At 54.9% G+C, this 16,900-nt stretch overlaps 2 protein-coding genes and 1 long non-coding RNA gene across 6 annotated transcripts in view; 1 reads left to right on the top strand and 2 right to left on the bottom strand.

Moving 5' to 3' along the window:
- Positions 1-1,397, bottom strand: part of LOC103665586 — an 8,406-nt gene extending 7,009 nt beyond the window's left edge. The window contains exons 1-2 of the long non-coding RNA XR_569315.2: positions 1,186-1,397; positions 1,007-1,101 (exon numbers count right to left, since the gene is read on the bottom strand). This is a non-coding gene — a long non-coding RNA (uncharacterized LOC103665586). The remainder of the gene's footprint in view (positions 1-1,006; positions 1,102-1,185) is intronic.
- ATXN7L3 (ataxin 7 like 3) lies at positions 415-7,872 on the top strand. 2 transcript variants are annotated; one of them, XM_040640536.1, is made up of 13 exons: positions 415-436; positions 1,793-1,903; positions 2,198-2,330; positions 2,536-2,707; positions 2,891-2,988; positions 3,185-3,207; positions 3,515-3,581; positions 3,777-3,805; positions 4,130-4,198; positions 4,472-4,515; positions 4,790-4,861; positions 4,956-5,113; positions 5,234-7,872. In XM_040640536.1, the coding sequence occupies exons 2-13, from the start codon at positions 1,853-1,855 to the stop codon at positions 5,380-5,382; spliced, it is 1,065 nt and encodes a 354-aa protein (XP_040496470.1). In that variant the 5' UTR covers positions 415-436; positions 1,793-1,852; the 3' UTR covers positions 5,383-7,872. The 2 variants fall into 2 exon arrangements, with proteins under 2 accessions (XP_040496470.1, XP_008691763.1); XM_008693541.2 differs by lacking the exon at positions 415-436 and having other exon boundaries at positions 1,704-1,903; positions 3,536-3,581.
- Positions 7,873-7,956: 84 nt separating this feature from the next.
- TMUB2 (transmembrane and ubiquitin like domain containing 2) lies at positions 7,957-12,124 on the bottom strand. 3 transcript variants are annotated; one of them, XM_008693538.2, is made up of 3 exons: positions 12,001-12,124; positions 9,462-10,028; positions 7,957-9,220 (listed from the first exon to the last, which is right to left on the bottom strand). In XM_008693538.2, the coding sequence occupies exons 2-3, from the start codon at positions 10,001-10,003 to the stop codon at positions 8,854-8,856; spliced, it is 909 nt and encodes a 302-aa protein (XP_008691760.1). In that variant the 5' UTR covers positions 10,004-10,028; positions 12,001-12,124; the 3' UTR covers positions 7,957-8,853. The 3 variants fall into 3 exon arrangements, with proteins under 3 accessions (XP_008691760.1, XP_008691759.1, XP_008691757.1); XM_008693537.2 differs by having other exon boundaries at positions 11,947-12,090; XM_008693535.2 differs by lacking the exon at positions 12,001-12,124 and adding an exon at positions 11,326-11,835.
- Between the last annotated feature and the right edge of the window lie 4,776 nt (positions 12,125-16,900).

Raw genomic sequence — 16,900 nt, forward strand, 5'->3', positions numbered from 1 at the left:
CGCGCCCGCGCGGAGGGAGGGGGAGAGGGGCGCGCGCGCGCACGCTCGCGTTCTCGCTCGCTCCATCCATCCATCCTCCGGTCGCGGCACGCGCGCGCGCTCCGGGCTCGCGCCGCACCCCCCGCCCGGGAGAGGCGGGCTGGAGTGGGGGGCGGGGGGAGGGGCGCGCGGACGGCGCGCGGACTGCGCGCGGGCGGGGTGAGGTGAGGAGGAGGAGGCGGCGACGGGACGAGAAGGGAGGGGAAGGGGCCATGGCCGCCCGGTGAGGCGGCGAGGCGGGGGGGCGGCCCGACCCCCCGGCCCCGGGCCCTGGGCCCCGGGGAGAGGCGAGGACGGACCGACGGACATGGGGCTCCGGAGCAGCCGCCGCCGCCGCCGCCGCCGGAGGACGCGGCCCTGAGAGGCCGCCGGGCCCCGGCGCGGCCCCCCGGGCGGGGTGAGTACGGGACGGAGACGGGGACGGGGGAGGGGCCTGCGGGGGGCGGGGGGCGGGGCCCGAGGCGGGGCTTGGGCCCCCTCCCCCCAGGTCTGGGTCAGCGCCCCTTCCCCTCCCCCCGGGCCGACGCGGAAACGCCCGGCTTCCCCCGGCTTCCCGGCCCGGCCGGGGCCCCCAGCTCTCCCCCTGTCTGGGTCCCCCCTGGGCGGGGCAGGGCCGGCCGGGGAGGGGGCGCGGGGCCTTTGTTAGGGAGCCAGGCCCCAGCCCCCGGGACAATAGAGACACCCTCCCGGACTCTTCTCCCCGGCCGGCTGGGGCTGTCGGCGGGCGGGGAAGGAGAGGGGCCGGGACGCGTCCCACTCTGCCCACTCTCTAGGGGTCGGTCTGTCCCGGACCGGCGCCGGCCTCGGGCGGCTCGGCTCTCCTCCCCCCAGTCGGTATGATGCAGCAGCAGTGCCGCAGGGACGGGGGAAGAGCCGAGGCCCGGCCTCCTACCCTCCCCAGTGCCCCTGGCTCATTTGTCAGTCCCCACCCCACTCTAGGCCGGCAGCTCCTTAAACTCGTACCCACCGTTCAGAGGGGCCCCGGACTGTGGGCGCTGTTTCTGAATCCTTTGGTGGGGATTCCTGGACTTTGGGGCTCTTGGAGAGACTTCCGGGCTGGTCCTGAGGGAGGGAGGGTGGTTATCTAAAAGAAGAACAGGTAAGGGGAGTGCCCACTCCCGGCATGCCATCCCGACCGGGCTCTACCCCGTCTTCTTGCTCATGGTGGCTAGAAATGCTCCTTCAGCTCTAGGTTTCTGTGGGCTCTGCTCTCCTGTAGTCACAGGCTTATTTCAGGGGAAGACAGAGTGGGGTGAAGGTTGTAGGGTTCTAGGGCTATTCCTACTTCTGGTAGCAGTACCCCCCCAAGTGGACATCCTGGCTGAAAGCAGAGGTGACTCTGAGGAGAGCCTAGGGAAGGGGGGGGTGTATTTAGGAGTCTGTGCAGTTCTTTGCCACACCCTGTGGGTTTGCTTTGAGGCCTTAGAGTTCCTTCTCCTCCCCCTGCTGCATTGCACCATGGGTATCGAAGAGGGGTTTGAGTTTGGGGGACCTGGGGTGAGCTGCTGCCTTGTATAGACCCAGACTTGGACTGGTAGCAGAGTCCAGGGCCCGAGTTAAGTCCTGGGAAGGACTAGGCCGCCTTTGGGTTTCAGGCCCTGAAGGACCATCCAGACTTAGTGAGCCTAGGCCTTGGGGACGGGTATATCCCGATGCCAGGATTAAGCTCTGGGCAGGGAGGTGCAGAGGGGAGGTGGCAGTCTTCAGAGGTGCCTGGGACTCACACCAACACCCCCCACCCCCATGTGTGCAGCCGTGTTGCCGCCCGCTGTGCTATGAGCAGTCAGAGCGCCGTCTCCACAAGAGTTTACAAATGAAAATGGAGGAAATGTCTTTGTCTGGCCTGGATAACAGCAAACTAGAGGTGAGGGCTCCCCCACGTGTGCCTCTAGTTCTTTCTCTTGATGTCTCTACGTCGCTATATCTGGCATTCAGACCAAAGAGGAATTTGGGTAGTCAGCCTGGTTCCTTAAAGGGAGTAGCCAACTGAAAAGGCCCAAGTATCCAGAAGAAGAAAGGACGCGAAGTCAAGATGGGGAAAATGGCAGAGAAAGCATGATTTGGGGCCAGGGCGATTGGCAGACTTGGTTGGTGAGAGCTGCTGTCAGTCCAGGGGGCCGTGACTCTCCTGACCGCGGCTCTTCTCCCCTGGGCCCAGGCCATCGCTCAGGAGATATACGCGGACCTGGTCGAGGATTCTTGTTTGGGATTCTGCTTTGAGGTACACCGGGCTGTCAAGTGTGGCTACTTCTTCCTGGACGACACGGACCCTGATAGCATGAAGGATTTTGGTGAGCTTCAGGGTTGAAGGAGAGCCGTCGGGCCCCTGCCCCGGGGATCCTTGGAAGTTCCTCGTCTGGAAACCGTACCCGATGTGGCGCCTGGAGCTCCTGTGAGCCTAGGCAGGGGGTTTCAAGAGGCTACGGGGCCTTGGGCGGGAAACAAGAGGTGAGGGTCCCCTGCCCGCCCTGATCGCCACGCCTCTCCTGTCCCCAGAGATCGTGGACCAGCCGGGGTTGGACATCTTTGGACAGGTTTTCAACCAGTGGAAGAGCAAGGAGTGTGTCTGCCCCAATTGCAGCCGCAGTATTGCTGCCTCCCGCTTCGCTCCGCATCTGGAGAAGTGCCTGGGAATGGGCCGGAACAGCAGCCGCATCGCCAACCGCCGGTGAGGGCTTCTCCCGCTGCCGGAACCAGAGCTGCCTGGCTCGTCTCGTGTACCCTGTGCCGTGGTGTAGTTCCCCGCCCCGGGGCCTTGGTAGGGCACACAGGGTGGCATGTGCTTGGCCTCCGTGGCCGGGGGCAGAGAGAAGTGGCCGCCTTGACCCTGTCTCTTCCCTTCTGTTGGCAGGATTGCCAACAGCAACAATATGAACAAGTCGGAGAGTGATCAAGAGGATAACGATGACATCAATGACAACGACTGGTCCTATGGCTCAGAGAAGAAAGGTGCTTAGGGATCTGGGGAAGCTGGGTGTGGGGGGGTGGGCATCAGGGTGAGGTGGGCAAGTGGGAATTGGCTATGTGAGGGTCACAAGTTGTCACGTTGAATGAGGGGGGCAGAACGTAGCGTTGTGCGTTTCCGTAGGGGTCCTTAGACTGAGAACTTAAAGTGACCCTGCCCTTTTGTTTTTGTCCTACACAGCCAAGAAGAGAAAATCAGACAAGGTGAGAGCTGGGGCAAGCATGAGGGAAATTTGGGCGAAGGACAGATACCCTCCCCTTTGGGCAGGGAGTCCTCGGGTATCTTGACTCAAGTGTGAGGTCGTGGGGTGCCTCGCTGGGTTTCGGGCTGAGGGTGTCTGTGGTGGGCAGGAGAGCACTGGAGGCCTTGGGGGAGTAGGGGAGGAGGGAATATGGGTAGGTGGGCCTCTTATTGGGGAGGAAGAGTAGGAATTTGAGGATGTTTCTTTGTCAAATCTTTTTTCCTTCCCTGGGTTCTCGGCTCCCCCTTATCGTTACCCTTTCCCCAAAGCTGTGGTATCTCCCATTCCAGAACCCCAATTCCCCTCGAAGATCCAAGTCTTTAAAACACAAAAATGGTAAGTGGGGCTTGAAGGATGGGGGTGGTTCTAGCTGCGTCTGCTGGAGGGTGGAGGTGGGGACCTGAGGGGACAGGGGTATCGAGGGAGGGCCTGTGATCCTTCTGTCACCCCCACTTCCTCTCTGGTTATTTTCAGGGTTCTCTGTCTGTACCTCTGCATCAAACACCCTTCCCCTTCTTTTTTCTTCTTCAGGGGAACTTAGCAACTCGGATCCTTTTAAGGTGAGTAGGTGCTGCTCCTCTCGGGTTCGCTCTCGCTTTCCTTGCTGTGAGTTGGGTGGGATTCGGGCAGGTGGGGGTCGGAGTGCTGATGCTGGAAGCACTAGGTGGGGTGTTCCGGTTTTGCGTATTTATGTTCTTGCTGGGTCCCAGCCCCTCCCCGACGTGCAGGTGGGATGGGAAGAACCACTGAGAAGCTGCTGGACTGGCCGAAAAGGCCCTCCCACGTAGAGAAGGATGAGAGGGACTGGTTCCCCACCCCCATCCACCCCTTCCGTCCTCTCTCTGGGGCTGCCTCTTTGACCTGTACCTTTGGTTCTCCCCCAGTATAACAACTCAACTGGGATCAGCTACGAGACCCTGGGGCCGGACGAGCTGCGCAACCTGCTCACCACGGTGAGAGACCAGGGAAGGGGAGGCCCCTGGGAGTGGGCTGGAGCCACAGGCAGTGGTCACGTCCCCGGAGAAGGCTGGTGACAGCAGTCAGGGCCACACAGCTCACTCTCTCTGGAATTAGGTTTCCTGGCCAGTGGTGGTCTGGGACTGTCTGTTCTGGACACCTTGGGCCCATTTCTGCTTGTGCGATCTAGCCTTTGTACAGAAGAGAATATCTAGTGTCTAGAGTAGGTTCCCCTCCATCCCTCCTTTCAGCTTATATTCCTCTTCCAGCAATGTGGGGTGATTTCTGAACACACCAAGAAGATGTGCACAAGGTGAGCTCAGAACCTAGAAAGGGGGCCAGGGGGCTCTCCTGCACACTCACCCTGGGCATGGGTCGGGAGTACCCTTGGACTTGAGCAACGGGGCTCCCACCCTTCCCTTCCCTCCTCTAATGGTCAGGCCTTAGGCCGCAATCTGGGGGCACTCTGTTTATCCCTTCCCTGTCTGTGTCCATGCCTCCCGCCTCTGCTGAGGGAAAGGGGCTTCACCTGAGGTCCTCAGACCCTTCCTGCCTTGTCAGGTTCTGATTAATTCTCTCCCCACCAGGTCCCTGCGCTGCCCCCAGCACACAGATGAGCAGCGGCGAGCCGTGCGGATTTATTTCCTCGGACCCTCAGTGTAAGGGACCCTCCCAAGGAGGGTGGTGGGTTGTGGAAGATTAGGATGATGATCAGTAACCCTAAAGGACTTCTTTGACCTGTCCCCTTTCCAGCGTCCTTCCCGAGGTCGAGAGTTCCCTGGATAATGACAGCTTTGACATGACTGACAGCCAGGCCCTGATCAGCCGGCTTCAGTGGGACGGCTCCTCTGATCTCTCACCCTCCGATTCAGGCTCCTCCAAGACGAGTGAGAATCAGGGATGGGGTCTAGGTAGGTGATACAGCTGGGCCCCACGGGCTCTTTGCCCGTGGCGCTCTGCCAGGGTGGTGGGGACACCTGTGTTCTCCTGACACAGCCCAGCGCTCATCCCTGGTGCCTCTTTCTCTTCAGGTACCAACAGCTCTGAGTCACGGAAAACCAAGAAAAAGAAATCCCATCTGAGCCTGGTAGGGACTGCCTCCAGCCTAGGCTCCAACAAGAAGAAGAAGCCAAAGCCACCGGCACCCCCGACGCCCAGCATCTACGATGACATCAACTGACTTGGGTGCAAGGGATAGCCTTTGGCTGAGCAGAGCCCTCTCTCCCAACCCCCACCCAGGTGGCAAAGCCTGGCAAACGGACGGCTGCTGGGGGTTTGGGCTTGGGAAGCTTGGTGGGCCAGGCAGGCAGAGGATCCAGTTATGCGCCCCTGGGGGGTGTCAGGGTCCTCTGCGACGGAGCACGACCCCTTGGCATGCAGGACTCAGACCTGGACATATTATGCCTTGGACATAAGTTTGGTGGGGAGGCGGTTTTCCTATTTATTCTGTGAGTTACTGGATGTCCAGCTAGGCCAGGGGCCTGACCTGGGCACTGTGCCAGGGCACTGCCTGCCCCCCACCCCAGGAACTGGACGAAGCCCTGCCGAGAAGCATTGTGGCTACCCGGGAGGCTGTGGGTTGGAAGCTGAGCCTGGAGGGGGCCTCCCCCAGCTGCCCTCAGCAATGTGAATGGGTCCGGTGCTTGGAGCTGAGGGGCAGGGCTGGGCGTGTCCTGTCTGTGTGCAGAATCTTATCAAATGCCCCCAATCCCAGGGGTAGGCAGGCACAGCAAGCTGTCTGCTGAGGTGGGCGTCCAGAACTGCCACCGCCTTCCCTGCCCCTCACAGGGGCAGCCCTTTCCCCTCAGTCCCCATGGGCCTCCTTGGCAGCAGGAGCTGTCCTTTTGTTGTTGGGTGCCAGGAAAGGGCCTCCAGCCTCTACAGCTTCAAGGAAGGGACAAGAGGAGGGTAGGAAGAGGGAGCTGTGTATCAAAATGACTCCCCCCCCCCCTACCTTTCCTCCCTGACGCAGGGCTGGTGAGGAGTGGGGCCCCAAGGTGAGAGGGAACGGTGCTGCTTTATTTGAAATGTTTTCTTACCTCATTCCCTGCCCCAGGAAGGGGCCCAGCCTCACCCTCCTGGGGTGGCCCCATGTTCCTCCCGCCTACCCTGCCCCACTGCCCTAGCAGGGCGGTCCAAGTTCCCAACTGCTGCTTGCTACCCCCCTCCTTCACCTTGACCAGCTTCAGTTCCTCTCTCGATGCTCCTGCCTCCGAAGCCTGCCCTGTTTCCCCTTCCTTAGCCGCTTTTAAGTTATTTATTCTGTACTTGTGGTTTGGGGCTCTGAGGAAAAGCCCGATCTTTTACCTCTCCCCCTTTGCGAGGAGTTGGGGTGGGAAGAGGCTAGTCTCTGTGCTCTGGGCTGTCAGTGGAGGGGTGTCATGCCTAGGCATTGCCCCTCTGTGGGACTATCATGCCAGTGTGCCCACCTGCCTGGTCTACATCCCGAAGAGATGTACTGTCCCGCCTCCACGTGGGCACCATCGCTCCCAGGAGCTGAGCTGGAAGACTACAGTCTGGGCTGGGAGCAGAGCTGACTGACACAGGGATGGAGTTAACCCTGAGCCATGTTCTCTGGCATTTGCTGGATGTGAACCCTGCCCTCTTCCCAGGAGGAGCCATCCCACATTTGGGTAGCTAGTACCCAGGACTGGTTGGACTGATTTGGGTTAGGGACCCTAGAGGGTTAAGGGAACAACGAGAGATAGGGCTGCAGTACCCTGTCTGGAACCCCAGTCTCCCCCTGGGGTGGTTCTGATTGTGGCTGATGCCTGGTTACAAATTGGTTTTTAACCCAAGAATTGTGATTATTTTTTAAAAAGCCAAACAAATTTTGGCAGGAGTTAGAATAAATCCTGGGGCCTGGGCTCCTCTGTTCTTGACCCTCCATAGTCTTCTCCCTCTAAGGGGAAGCCAGAGGGAAAGGAGGAGTTCAGCCAGCCTCCAGCCTGCTTCCAAATGAAGTCTTGGGAGTGGGTTGAAGGTGAAGGGAGGAAGGCCATGGGCCATTCTCCTTTCTGAGAGGCAGCTGCAGCTCAGGCCCTACCATACCCTTTCCCCTCTGGCCTCTCCCTTTCCCCCCTCTGGTTGGAGGAGGGAGAAGTGGGAAGTAGTTTGGGAACTGGTTTGTCCACATCCACTTCCCCATTGTTCCTTGGCCCGCCCTCAGGGCAGAGCCCCCTGCCCAAGCTGGGTAAGAGATGGGCTTGGTCCAGCAGGGACCCTGAGGGAGCAAACCCCCTTTCCTTCTGGGGAGAGTGTGCCCCCCTACCATGTAGTTGAACAGGGGCTAGGAGCTCTCCACTCCCTCCCTCTAACAGCAGGCTGTGTGGGTTTCAATTCCCATCCTTCCCACCCCGGCTAGGTGTCGTCCACCCTGTATCCTATCATGTGTCTGAGTGTGTGTGGGGGGGTTCTGTACTAATTTCCATGGCCGGTGGCTTTTCCTTCCATGCATCACTCCCCCCCGCATGCCCAGGGGCCACCCGCCTGGCATTTCCGCATGCTGGGGTCATTGGGGGAGGGGGGTGGGGCTCACGCTGTCCTGTGGTCTTGAGATTTTTATTTTTGCATATGTAATCCATCCTGTACAGGTAGCTAACTTTGTAAACGCTGTGTATTTCCCCTGCCCCCATGGCTGCTGGTGTAAATAAACTGCATCTCCCGTTGGTAGCCCGGCCTACCCACCCTCATTACCCTGTTGATGGGGGCAGAGCAAAGCCATTCTCTTAATGTCACAGAAGGAGGCTCCACAGCCACAAAATGGAACTTTATTTAGTCACAGACACTGACCCTCCATCCAAGAACCCCAGAGGCAAAGGCTTGGGGCCCAGGGCTCCATACCCAGAGCTCGTCCTTGGAGCCAGGCAGGGTAGGACACTGGCTGAGGGCCAGAGCTGTCTCTTGCTTACAGCCTTAGGCCTAGGGTAGCAGCAGCTGTGGCTTGGCCTCTCCCAATGCTGGGGGCTTGGCTTTGTGCCCCAATCCCCTTTCTGACTGAGCTCTATAAAGGACTATTAAAAAAAAAATACAAGCAAAGTGCTTTGAAAAAAGGGGAGAACACGGGAAACTATCCAGAACACAGAGAACACCCTATTCCTGCTACGGGGGTGGAGGGAGAAGGTAGAGGTGGCTAGGTGCCTATACAGAAAGCAGACACGACCTTCATTCCTGCTGTGTGACTTTAGTCTCAAAAGATGGATATTCCCTTAAGAAACAGAAAAATACTCCAGGCTCCCTACAGAAGTATGCTGGGGCCATGCTGAGCTGCCCTGGCAGGCGGCCCTGGGTACTGAGGAGCAGACATGCAGGACAATGGAAAGAGCTAGGGCCACAGCTGGGAGGGAATCCTCAGAGCCCAGGCTCCCCACTGAGCTGGGCCACCAGCTCTCAGCTCTGAACTTTAGGACCCTAAAAGTGAAGGAAGATGACATCCTCGTTTCTACCTGAGTTGTGCTTGCACAGAGATGGGATGTCTGTACCCTTGTGGACGTGAAGGGGAGGCCCTGTACCTGCCTCCTATGTCTTATGGAGGAGGACCTGCCACATCCTTTCCACCCCTCCCTCCCAAGCCCTTGGGCCCAGCTCTGGCCAGGAAAGGGGGGAGGCCATAAAGGAGGAAGACCATGCCTTTCATTTTCTCCCTATGTCCTTATCGTCCGTACATCCCAAATACTAGGAAGCTGAAGAAGACAGTGACCCCCACCAGGGAGACAGTGGCAGGTGCTGTGAAGAACTGGCGGTAATTGATACGGAAGTACCAGACCACACCCAACAGCACCACAAACACAGGCACCATGAGGCTGCCCACACTGACGCCGAGGCTGGGGGGTTCAGCGGCCGAGGAGGGGGCCAGGGAGGCTGAAGGGCCTGGAACAGCTGACCCTGGGGGTGAGCGGTGGCAGTGAATCACACAGTTGTCGGTAATGTTCAGGGAACGCAGTGTGCGGGCTGGGTCCTGCAGCAGACGGCCCTGGTAGATCAGTTTCATCTGGCTCTCTTGTCCAGGGAAGTATTTACTGGAAGGATCAAAGAGATAGAAGAAAAGACAAGGAATGAGAAGGGAAACAGGCCTGGGCCGACAAAACGGCAATGAGGGAAGAACTGAAGGGTGAGTTTCTAAGAAGTATCCCACCCACCCCTAGTGGGGGCTGGACCGATACATCCCTGCTGCTCCCAGGTGGATACCAGCCTCCTCTCAGGTGACCAAGGGCTGAGGGCATGGGGTATGAGCAGCCTCCCACTCTCCAGTCCACTTACCTCTTCAGGGCACCCACAGTATCCTCCGGCCTGGCCACAGCCAGCTCCTCGGTGTCGTTGAGGAATTTGAGCCGCACACTGATGAGGCCCGGGCTGGGAGGGAGGCAGCTGCTATCCTCAGATCTCAGAGGGGCCTCTGGGCTGCTGCTTTCTGGGCCCGCTTGTCTTTTGGGGAGGCCTTGGATGTCAAGCAGATGCTCAAGGCTCGGCTCAATACCACCCCCAGCTCCAGGCTCCCCTGTGGAGTCTCCCCCACCTTCGCCAGCCTCTTCAGCCTTCTCATCATTACCCTCTGATGGATGGGGGAGTTCGGTTGGCTCTGGGGTGCCTTGGCCTGCCACTAGATGGTCCACATGCCCCAGGTGGAGGACGGATGTGTCTCCAGCTGACACAATGGTGCCCAGGAGCTGGTTGCTACCGCTGTCTGCTACGTAGGTAGAGAGCCAAGCTAGGACCAAGGCTAGAATCAGCACCACCACACCTGCCACCACAGTCACCTCATTACCCACACCCTCAATGAGGGTGACATCAGAGAGCTCCATGGCCTGGCTGCTGACTGGGTCGACACTGCAGGAACAAAGGGGGATAGCATCAGCAGGGTAGGTGGGGTTGCAACCGGGTTCCTAGTTTGTTTAGGTCCTAACTGACTCAGCCCTGAAAGAAAACGGAGTTCAGTGTCCTCTGGAAGAGGGAGCAGACCTTCCTACCTCTGGACCCCCAACCTAAGGCTAAAGACTTACCCTTTGCCTCTGCTGTTAAACACTAGCTTTCAGGTTCCACATCTTTCCTCTCTCACATTTCGAGCTCCCAATGAGCGCAGATCATCGGGAAAATCTCATGGCTTTGTTGTGCTGACTGCTGCTGCCACTGGCTGTTGCTTCTTTGGTAGGTGGGGAAAAACATTTGCTTCTTTGAGCCCTCAGTTTCTCCAGGATTTCTATCACTTGGTTGAGCAACTATGCCCCCCTGAGAAGACTCCAAGTTGGCTTCAGAGACCAAAAAGCATGCAATATTTCATTTTAGGGTCTCCTAGAGGCATAGTGCAGCCACTCTTGCCAGACTGTCCCATTTGAACCCTACCTCATTCGTGGTCACGTACTCAGGTTCCGATGTCAAGAACCAAAAAATTAAATTTTTCATCAGAAGCACAGTCAGACCACCCCAAAGGGACACATCTGCAGACATTATGCAGCAGGCACCGTGTCTGTCACCTCTGAAACTCTTCTGACAAGTCGTAGGGAGCGAAGGAGGACAGACACCAGAAACACCACCCTCCTGGGTCACCATAGGCTCACAACTGCAAAACCACTAAGTGGAAAGGATTTGGAAAAGATTCCAAAATAGCTCTCACAAACCATATCCCTATCTCTCTTCGTGCCCTGTGTAGTTTCTCCCTTGGCAGTTTCTTAGAAAGACAGGAAGGACCCTGGCTTGCTCCTTTGCAGTACCTATTCTTTCCCTCGGAGAATGTGCAGCTTTCACAGCTATCCCCGGGCAAATCCAATCTGATGATTATCATTCATAGACTATTCTCACAATACGTATAAAACTTCATTATACTCCTCTACCTGTCCATCTCTCTCTGCTAGACTTCTGGAAGACAAGGATCACATGTATTTTTCTATGTACCCTAGTGCCCAGCATAATGCCACAGTAGCTGCTCAAAGAAAATTTGTGGGACATATCAACATCCGAATAGCTTCCACATCCTTATTTAGAACACGGGCCCTGGAGTAAAAAAACCAAAAACAAAAAAACCTAATTATAATTCTGGTCTTGCCTCTTACTAGCTCTGTAACCTCAGACAACTTTCTCAGAACCTCAGCTTTCTCATCAGTAAAATGGGGTTAAAAATAGTACCTACCTCATAAGGTTGTTTTGACGGTGACGGGAAATCATCGAAGCAAAATACTTAGCACAGTGTCTGGCACATTGCAATGGTTCAATAAATAAATGGCAGCAATTACTTATCGCTGCCACAACTAGCCCCTAACGGTAAGATGGGTAATGTCACCAACCCTGATTTACAGAAAGGGAAACTGCGGCGAAGAGAAGCGAAAACGACTGGCACAGACACAGGGCACTTTCGTGGGCAGGGGCCGGGCAGGACCCCAGATCTCCCGCCTCAGAGGCCTTTGGTGTCTCCTCAGTCAGTGGGCGACCCTGACTGCGCGGTGAGGAGGGGTCCCGACCCTGCCTTTTCTGAGGCGAAGGCTCCGCGTGGGGCGGCCCTATTCCCGCGGCGCTGGAGAGGAGTCGGTGGGCCCACCCGAGACGAAAGGCTACCTGGTCCCCGGCCGCCAAGCTCAGTTCTCCCAGCCCATAAGGGGTAGAGTCCGGTGAGGGGGTCACAAACCATCCACACCCCTCAAACTTCGGGGCGGGGCTGGGGGCCTGGGGGCGGGGCTTGATTACGCGGGGAGTCATGGGAAATTAAAGGGGGATTGGACCGGTACTGTGCGTGGATAAGGAAGGAGGTCCTCACCTGAAACGGCCAGACTAAGTGTTTTGACTTCGCCAGGACGGCCCATGGACTCACCTTTCCGTAGGGGCCGGGGGAGGGGCTGGCTATCCCCGATTCTGTCCAGGGTCCCGTCTCTTCCGGCTTCTCCCGGAAGGTGTTTGAATCAGAGACAGGAAGTCCCGCCTCCGCGCACTGCACTGATGACGTATGTCTACGTAAGGCGGGCTGACGTAAACATATTCTTTAAAAAGGGACAGGTTTCTCAGCGGAAGGAGGGGCGGAGTTATTGTTGGCGGGATCGTCGCCCTCCCGGGGCGGGGCCACGCTCATTGGGCGGGGCCACAGGAGCCCATGGGTGAGGGGAGGGACCACATGGAGTTGGGGGAGGTGCTTGGGAGAAGGCGTGGCTTCGTGTCTGGAAGACAGGAGCGCTGGCACTGCCGGGTAGAACGTGAGCCGCGCTTCCCTCGTCCCGGCGTGTTCTTCCGGCCTTCCTGCCTGTCTCCAGGGCTGATTGGATTTATTACTGCTCTGTAACGCGCGTTGAGCACCTAGTTAGCGGGATCAGTAGGGAGTGGTCTCTCTGACCTCCGAAAGTGCAACTCAGGGCTAGTCAGGAGACGGGAGGCAATTTAGTTACCGTGCGGGTTCTCCCAAGAATGCGGCCCCAGATAGTGTGGAATCTCGGTAAATAAGGCGAGAAAGCCTTTCAAAGAAGGCACGGATTCAGCGAAGGCTTAAAGGCACAAGAAAAGGAGCCCGGAAGAAAACAGAAAAAAAAAAGTTCAGCTCCCAAGAACTTAGCGGGATTTTTGCAATTAAAATTCTTGGGGGAAGGGCGGTGCTGGCTGGCTCAGTGCGGGTTGTGAGTTCGAGCCCCACGCTAGTCCTAGAGATTACTTTAAAAATTTGGCGGGAGCGGGGGGGCCGTGCCTGTGTGGCTCAGTCGGTTGAGCGTGGTACTCTCGATTTCAGCCCAGGTGGAGATCTCAGGGTCATGAGATCGAGCCCCCCACCCAGGGGCTCCACGCATAGCGAGGAATCGGCTTGGTACTCTCCCTCTCCCTCTGCCTCTCCCCCCTGCACTTTCTCTCTCTAAAATAAACAAATAAATATTTAAAAAAAATTTTTTTCAAAAGACACGTTAGGATTTTTGTTGTTTTCTGGTGCACTTTTTTTTTTTTTTAAGATTTTTATTTATTTACTTGACAGAGAGACAGCCAGCGAGAGAGGGAACACAAGCAGGGGGAGTGGGAGAGGAAGAAGCAGGCTCCCAACGGAGGAGCCTGATGTGGGGCTCGATCCCAGAACTTCGGGATCAGGCCCTGTGCCGAAAGCAGATGCTTAACGACTGAGCCACCCAGGCGCCCTTCTGGTGCACTTTTGATTGAAGTATAAAAAAGGCAGACGGGGCAAACTCACAAATGAAGAGTTCGGTCGTTTTCACCAACTGAACATACCAATGGAACCAGCACTCAGATGAAGAAATAGAAAATGACCCCAAAGTCCCCCTTCATGGCCTCTTCCAACCACTAACTTACAAAGAGTAGACAATATTATGACTTCTGTTACCATACATTAGTTATCTCTGTCTTCGTACTTTGTATAAATGGAATCAAGCCATCCGCTTCTTCTTCTTTCCAAGTCTTATTGTGAAATACACATAAATTTACTGTTCTAACCATTTTTAAGTGGCTAATTCAGTGGCATTAAGTACATTCATGGGCACTTGGGCGGCTTAGTCAGTGAAGCGTCTGCCTTCAGCTCAGGTTATGATTTCAGGGGCCTGGGATCAAGCAGTGTATTGGGCTCCCTGCTCAGCCGGGAGTCTGCTTCTCCTTCTGCCTCTGCCCCTCCCCTCTGCTCATGTTCTCTCTCTTTCAAATAAATAAAATATTTTTTTAAAAAGTACATTCATAATTTTGTGCACCCATCACGGTTATCCATTTCCTATACCCATGTCTCTTTCCCACTTCCATTCTACTTTCTATGAATTTTCCTATTCCAGGTATCTCATATAAGTGGAATCATACAATATTTGCCTTTTTTATATCTGGCTTATTTCACTTAATGATGTTTTCAAGGCTCATCCATGTTGTAGACCCTATCAAAATTTCATTCCTTTTTTAGGCTGAATAATATTCCATTGTAGGTATATAGGACATTTTCTTCATCCATTCATCTGTTAATGGACATTTGTGTTGTCTCCACCTCGCTGCTATTGTGAGTAGTACTGCCAGGAACACTGAGGTGTAAGTATCTGAGTCCCTGCTTCCAATTCTTCTGTCTGGCTTCTTTTGATCAACTGTGTTTGTGAAATGGAAAGTATTGTTTTAATTTCTGCATACATGTTTTTTGGGGGTTTAAAATTTAGTGTTTTTATTTTGAAGAGTGCAGGAGGGGTCAGGCATCACAGTGCAGTTAAACGGAATTTTGAAGACTGAATAGAGGTTTAGCAAGCAAAGTTCCAGAGAAAGTAGCAAGTTCAAGGGCTCTCAATAAATACTTGAGGGAGCGAATAAACCAATGAGCTGAACCACTGTTAATGCTTTTGAGAATTTATTATGTGCCAGGTACTATGTTAAGTACTTCATAAGCATTATCTTATGGGGCCCTATCAAGTAGCTCTTATTATACCCATTTTATAGGTTTGGAAACTGAGGCTCACAGAGATAAATAATTGTCCAAATTATGCCATTAGTGCTATAGCTAAAGTCATCTAGTGCTCGTGCTTGAGCTCGCTCTCGTTCTCTCTCTCTCTCTCTGCATATGTATGATCGTATTATCCATATTTGGCCCCGTCCTTTTGTCACTCAACTGTGTACCATGAAGCTTGTCCTGTGGTACCGAATATTTTTTGTAGCATCGTAGCGTAGCTTTAAATACGTGCTCCACGGTATCATCTTTCATGTTGCACCATAATTTTTAAGCTAATTGTCTCATTGGGATGGACATTTAGATGGTTTCCAGTCCTTTGTTTTTGTTTTTTTTTTAAGATTTTATTTATTTGACAGAGATAGAGACAGCCAGCGAGAGAGGGAACACAAGCAGGGGGAGTGGGGGAGGAAGAAGCAGGCTCATAGCAGAGGAGCCTGATGTGGGGCTCGATCCCATAACGCCGGGATCACGCCCTGAGCCGAAGGCAGACGCTTAACCGCTGTGCCACCCCGGGCGTCCCACCAGTCCTTTGTTTTTAAACAGTGTTTTCACAAACATCTTTGTGCGTCTTTGATGACAGATGGTTGTACGCACCCGTGATGTTTCCCTAGGATAAATTCCTGAAAAGGGGGTTGCTGGATCGAAGACTGTTCACATCGTTCAGGTTTTTGATACACCGTCCTCCAGAAGGCTGGACCTATTTCCATGCCCGCAGCAGGGTGAGTAGCACCTACTACTCTTTCTCTTCCCCAAAAACAGGGCGGGCGAGAGAGAACAGGGAATAAATGGGGGGAGGTTCTGAGAGACCTGATGATCCTGAAGACGTTTATGAGATGTTGTAAGGAGGAAAGAGCAGAGGAAGAGGGGGAAGTGAAATCTGAGAGGGCAATAAATGACTGATCAGTGACCTCTGAAGCCCAGGGGGCGGAGCCCACGGCCAGGCCTGCCCTGCCCAGGAGCCTGCAGATCTGGCTTTTTTCATGGCTCTAGGTACCTGGTCCATCTGTTTGGGATTCGGTACCTACAGTCTGTGTTTCCCAAGTTGCACGGACTGACTTCTGCCAGGACACGTAGCAAACTGCATTGTGGTATTTGTGGTTTTTTTGTTTTTAAAGATTTATTTATTTATTTAAGGGGGGTGGGGAGGGGCAGAGGGAGAGGGAGAGAGAATCCCAAGCAGACTCCCCGCTGAGTGCAGAGCCCCATGTGGGGCTCGATCTCACCATGGAAGATCACGACCTGAGCCAAAACCTAGCCGGACCCTTGGCCGACTGAGCCGGCCAGGTGCCCCATAACAGTGTATTGCCTCTGGTCCTTTTTCTCTTCATCTGCAATCATGGGGTTTGGCCTTGTCGGCTGTACGTATTGTATTCCAACCTGTTTTTTTCTCTTTAACGACAGTCTTGGCAATCGTTCCAAGGCCATGCCTACGACGGTCACTTGGCATGCCTCCCCAGTTCCTTCCCGTTGCGGGGACTACCCTTTGTAAGGGCTGCATTGTATTCCAGAGTATGGATTTGTCCACCACCTCCCACGTGCTGTGACGCTGCGGGCAGTGCCGGGCTGCGTGTTCTGTTACCGGCCTTTCGTGTCAGCAGGGAGCAGTGTTTAAGGGTGCTGCTAAATTTCCCACCAATAGGATGAGCAAGAGTTGACACCCTCAGATCTTCATGGGCACGGCCCGGTATTGATCTTTACAATCCCCCTCTATCTAGAGGGGACCAGTACCTTAGGACGCCTTTGATTCGCATCTCCCTGATTGCTGGTGAGGTTGATTCATTGACTCGGCAGATATTTGAGCGTCCACTCTCTGCAAAGCCCTGCACAGGCACCAAGTCACCAGTGGCGAATAAAACAGATGCCGTTCCCGTGAAGGAAAGGAAATCTTTTAGTTGTGGATTTTTGCCCCAGTATTTTTGTCTTTCACTTGTGTTTATGATTGGGTGTTTTATAACCAAATTTAAATTGTTTCTGTATCCAGATCTATTTATCTTTTCTTTTATCCTTTCACCCTGGAAAATCTCCTACCCCCAAATAATACATATAATCTTATGTATCTTTCGGGTTTTTTTTTTAAGTGGGTATTTTGTCATAGTTGTAAATGCAACAGAAAAGGCTGAGCTCACTGGGGTCTGCCTCCCGCAAAGGGGTGGACCGCTCAGCATCCTCCCCCCTCAACCCCGGAGAGTGAGGCTGCCAGCTTGGGCCCAGGACTACAGGCGCGGGGGCTGGTAAGGGCCTTCTTTTGTTCTTATAACCTTTTGCCTATTACAAGAGTAACAGTTGCTCCGTGGTGGGGAGATGAGGGAGGGGTGTC

The sequence above is a fragment of the Ursus maritimus genome, unplaced genomic scaffold (genome assembly GCF_017311325.1).
Source record: "Ursus maritimus isolate PB19 unplaced genomic scaffold, ASM1731132v1 scaffold_24, whole genome shotgun sequence".
Lineage (NCBI taxonomy): Eukaryota > Metazoa > Chordata > Mammalia > Carnivora > Ursidae > Ursus > Ursus maritimus.

Coding starts and splice junctions, on each gene's coding strand:
- ATXN7L3 (XM_040640536.1), top strand. CDS start 1,853: ATGAAAATGGAGGAAATGTCTTTGTCTGGCCTGGATAACAGCAAACTA. Junction 2,331..2,535: donor TGATAGCATGAAGGATTTTG/GTGAGCTTCAGG, acceptor TCCTGTCCCCAG/AGATCGTGGACCAGCCGGGG. Junction 4,516..4,789: donor ACCAAGAAGATGTGCACAAG/GTGAGCTCAGAA, acceptor TCTCCCCACCAG/GTCCCTGCGCTGCCCCCAGC.
- TMUB2 (XM_008693535.2), bottom strand. CDS start 11,360: ATGATTTCCCGTCACCGTCAAAACAACCTTATGAG. Junction 10,029..11,325: donor CGTCAAAACAACCTTATGAG/GTAGGTACTATT, acceptor TTGTTCCTGCAG/TGTCGACCCAGTCAGCAGCC. Junction 9,221..9,461: donor ACTGTGGGTGCCCTGAAGAG/GTAAGTGGACTG, acceptor TGATCCTTCCAG/TAAATACTTCCCTGGACAAG.